The sequence below is a fragment of the Otolemur garnettii genome, unplaced genomic scaffold (assembly GCF_000181295.1).
Source record: "Otolemur garnettii isolate 467f Iridium unplaced genomic scaffold, OtoGar3 scaffold00032, whole genome shotgun sequence".
Taxonomy (NCBI): Eukaryota; Metazoa; Chordata; class Mammalia; order Primates; family Galagidae; genus Otolemur; species Otolemur garnettii.
In genome coordinates this window covers 10898843-10903251 of record NW_003852427.1, presented here as the reverse complement: position 1 = coordinate 10903251, position 4409 = coordinate 10898843, and the positions used below count along the sequence as shown (strand labels likewise).

Sequence of the window (4409 nt, the reverse complement as noted above, 5' to 3'; positions counted from 1 at the left end):
TACCCTGATCCTCCAATGTGGGCCATCTGGGCTGGACGCTCAACCAACAACAGGGCTTCTCCTAGGAAAAAAAGCCCTACTTGTTTTCTAGGCAAATTAGTTTGGGACATGGCCACCATGCTAGGTTGCTGCCATTTCTGCTGTAACTTCATGAGATGGAGAGAATGAAAGGCCGAGAGACCCAGGAGGCCCCAGGGCCAGTTGCCCAGCTCTAGGAGGACCTCCAGCCTGGCTTTGGACTTGGTTGCAGTTTCCAGTGGGCACCCCAGGTATGGGCACTCCTACCACACGACCGTCACACCTTTGCTGAGGCCCTGGGTCCAGTCCAAGGCTGTGCAGGAAGGAGCAGGCATAGGGCCTACCCTCCCCACGGGGCCACCACCTGCCAGACGAGGACACTGGGCAGAGGAGCTGCAGTCCAGGTGCTCTGAGAGGGTCCTCAGGCCAGACATGAGCAGAGCAGGCAGAGACTGTGGAGCGGTGAAGGAGCGCTTCCTGGAGGAGAGCCAATCCAAGCCAAACTCTGGAGAGGGTGACGTGAGGACGAGGAGACTGTGTGAGGGTAAGGGAAATGACAGACTTGAGACAAGACAGATGCATCCAAGCTGGAAAGCTGGTGCTGAGACAGGAACCCCACGGGTTGAGGGAAGAAGGGTGCTTTGCCATTGGCTACCTGGTTCAGCCCCCACATTGTGCAGAGGAAGTGACTTTCCCAAGGTCACTACATGTAAGTGATGAAGCTGGGGCTCAAAACCAGGCCTGCTAACCCCAAAGCCTGCGGCCTTGCCTCTGCAGGAAGCCAGCTGCCTCTTGCAACCAAAAGATTGAAAGGTGCCTGGGGCCAAGCCCAGCCTCCATCAGAGTGGGGAAAGAACACTACTCCTGGGGGAAGGTGCCACAAGTCTGGTTCTTTTCATCATCTTGCTTAAAATAGCAGGTGTAGAGAGTGCCTCTTCCTCTGGGAAGCCTTCCTCCATACCCTCTCCTCTTTCACTCCCTCTAGGAATGCCTTCTCACTTTACTATGCAGCACTGTAAATATCTTTCAATATCTTTCAGGGTGAGATACATCAGCCTGAGCATCGGTCCCTGGAGGCTGGCACGGTATATGTTGGTGGCCACTATTGCTGTGAACTGTGTCAGTCCTGACCCAGATCCCACCCTGAGACTGACTCCTGAACTGCCACCTGGCCTGAGCCTGGCCTTGCCTCATCCTTGCCCTTCTGTGCTTCTCAGTGGTGACATGCATTCACCACAGCCACATTCAGTCCCACCTGCAGCCCCCCAGGAAACCTGTGTCCCATAGGTTTGCCCTGCCTGACCCTGGCATCAGGAGTTTGAGTGGTCTTTCTACCATTAAGGCCAGTTTTGCATGGCCCCAGGATCCAGGCACATTCTCTCTCCCAGGGCAGCCTTTGTAAAATACCTAGGGTTTGGGCTCAAACAGGGACCATAAGACAGAAGAGACAAGCAGTCTCTGGAAGGGGATTATGCGCCTGGTTTCTGATGGACCAGCCAGGTTGGTGGCAGCAGCTCTCTCAGGCCCTCTCCAAGGAACATTTAATACACGGCTGAAGGACTGAATGACAAACTTTATTAGAAACGCTCCTCATTCATCAAATTCACATTAAAGTTGGGGGAGGCAGTGCCATCTGGGGCTCTGGGATCTCATTCCTGTGACTGTTCCCAGTTAAAAATGAGTCTGGGTAGAGCAGGTCCAACACACACATGAGATGCCAAATGGTGGTGGCGGCAGCAGCAGCAGCAGCAGCGGCAACTCTCCCGTGAGAGGACTAGGCTTGGAGCAGGTGGAGAACTCATCTCCCACGCTCTCCTCTCCAGTCACAGGGCTACCCCTGTGGACCCCAAGCTGATAAATAAACAGCACATCACACACACATTGCAAACAGGACACAAACTCGTGGAAGTCTCCTACAGTGAAAAAATAATTCACTCAAATAAAGCTTTGCAACAGCCAAGCTGCACCCTGAATGAATGGCTTCCCAGAGACCCTTGACACTCCAGGGAGGCTCCGCAGCCAAGAACATCCCCGGGCCCCTTGTTCCCCCATTAGCACCTTTGGACTAAGTACTATCCTCTCCACACTCCTCTTTTAAAACACAAATGGTACTTAAAATAATAAGGATGCCCTCCCTGGAGTGAGTCAGTCAGACCCGTCCCCCCTGAAGAGAGCTGTCTAGTGGGTCCAGACAACGTGTGTGTGTCATATGTGTGTGTGTGTCTGGGAGGGACAGCGTGGGGAAAGGGGCAAGTAAACATGTTCAAAGAGGTAAGCGGAAGTGGCCACACACTGCTTTGTCCACATGCCAATTCTGTGGTTGGGCATCCCGGGAACAGTCTCCTCAAGTGGCAAAAAGTACTAAAATGTCATGGCCATCCTGCTGTCCTGGTCAGAGTAGGGGCCGGGGGGACACGGCACCAAGCTGCTCTCACTCTCATCATTCATTATTCAGAGGCAATTTTCTCTTTGTATCGGCCAGTTTTCCCCTGGCCCTGTCTGCAATGGGGCACACAGCAGAAAGTCTCCTGCCTGAATGTTTTATTCATTCTCTTGAATGAGGAAATGGGCTCTCTGATCAATACGGTGGCGCTGTGTCCTGGTCGGTGGGCAGGATTTCCAGATGTGGCTCCAGGCTCCAGGCTCTTTGTGGCTCCCAAGGAGGTGTCTGACTTGGGAGGACTGCTCCGAGGGCAGTAAATACTGTTGGCAACACGCATTTTGTTTCCAAAGTTGGTGCCATGTCCTGGCCTTTCAGAGAACTGAATGTCCTGGGAACCAGGGTGGGGAGATCCTTTTCCCAGTGTGCCACATGACCATGAATGCCAGGAGCACAGCATGGCCCTGCCGGACATGGCCACGCTGTGCATCAGTGCCTGACATCACTGGTACTGCAGATAGTTTTTGAGAGACTGAGGCAGGGGCAGGGAGCTGATGTCTCTCAGGCGCTGGCGGCCCAGGGCTGAGCGGACGGATCTCCGGCACAGGTCCATCAGTGGCAGGGGCTCGGCTGCAAAGAGAGGGACAAGGGATGTGGTTAGAGTCTGCCCCACACCTGCCTGGCACCTTGTCCTCACTGCCCCCACCACCCACTGCCTGCCCACCTGCTGCTCTGAGCTGACATCAGGGTCCAGGCGGCTTCCCTTCTGAGAAGCCTTCTCTGGTTACAAGAGCCAGAGGCCTAGGGCCATGTTTATTAGACTGTGGAATGCAACCGGTGAGACTAAATAATCAGGAAATCAATTGAATGGGTGGTGACCGGCAAGATATTTCTAAAAAGAAAAATAGGGAAAATGGGAGCAATGCCCATAGCAAGGATAAATGCTGTTTCATGAAAGCTTTGTCTCTGATGTAGGTGTTTAGCGGGTCTCATTGTAAAAAGTTCTTCCCACTGCGGGTCATAATCAGAAATGCCGGCAAGCTGCTGCTCTCGGGCGGATCGGCAGAGGGGCGTCCTCTTAGAAACAGGCTAGATTCTGAGAGGATGTCGGAAATGCCTCTGAACCCTCAAATTCCCCCTGTATCTTTCTTTGGTGGACAGCAGAGGGATGCACTTTCTTCCAAAGCTCAGTTCTATAAAAATTCATAAATTGAGATCCATAAGCAATGGCATGTCTGGACAGAGGACCAGTTAAGCCTAGTTTAACTGGGTTTATTACTGACGCACTTATTAAACTCTCATTCTCTTCCAGGACCTCTCATTTGTCCTGGAGATACAGAGATTATTAAGACAAGGCCAGAAGCAGCTGTGGAAGTGGAGGAACGGCTCATGGGCTGAGATTTTAAACAGGAGAATTATTTTAATAGAGTTTAATATAAGCATTAATTCTTAAAAGCACAGGGACAGAAACTGGGCAGTTCCTGTATAGAGGAGCCATTTATAAGCTTCAAAGAAAGCACCTCTGAATGGGGTTTTGAAGGGTGAACAGGAGTGTTACAGCATGTGACGATGTTGCAGGCAGAGATAACAAGCAAAAGCACAGAGGTTTAACACAAGGCAGGCTGGGAGGCTTGTAGGGAGAGGAGTACGTCAGTCAGCTGGCATCAGAGGGACCAAACAGAAAGATGGTCCAGTTGCGTGTCCCCTTGTATGGCTTGTGTAGGCCTAGTCTCCCCAAGCCACCAGGAACATGCTGGAAGCCTGAATCTGCATCTTAATACTTTTATGGTAACAGTATAAATGATATTTTTAAAGTACTCTATAATGTATTATACTAAAATACAGTTAGGGTTCCTCAAATATTTTAAACAGGGGGCCAGTTCACTGTCCCTCAGACCGTTGGAGGGCCAGACTATAGTTTAAAAGGAGGGTGATTGGTGGGATCACGCCTATGGTTCATCCTATAAGGGTACATGTGAATCTCTCTAATTGTAGAATATAAATGTCTTAA

General features: G+C 51.3%; 1 protein-coding gene across 1 annotated transcript in view; it reads right to left on the bottom strand.

The window, feature by feature from the left end:
* Positions 1 to 2629: 2629 nt before the first annotated feature.
* Positions 2630 to 4409, bottom strand: part of SPSB4 (splA/ryanodine receptor domain and SOCS box containing 4) — an 81995-nt gene continuing 80215 nt past the window's right edge. The window contains exon 3 of the mRNA XM_012804940.2: positions 2630 to 3028. Coding sequence (XP_012660394.1) covers positions 2901 to 3028 — 128 coding nt within the window. The 3' untranslated portion in view covers positions 2630 to 2900. The remainder of the gene's footprint in view (positions 3029 to 4409) is intronic.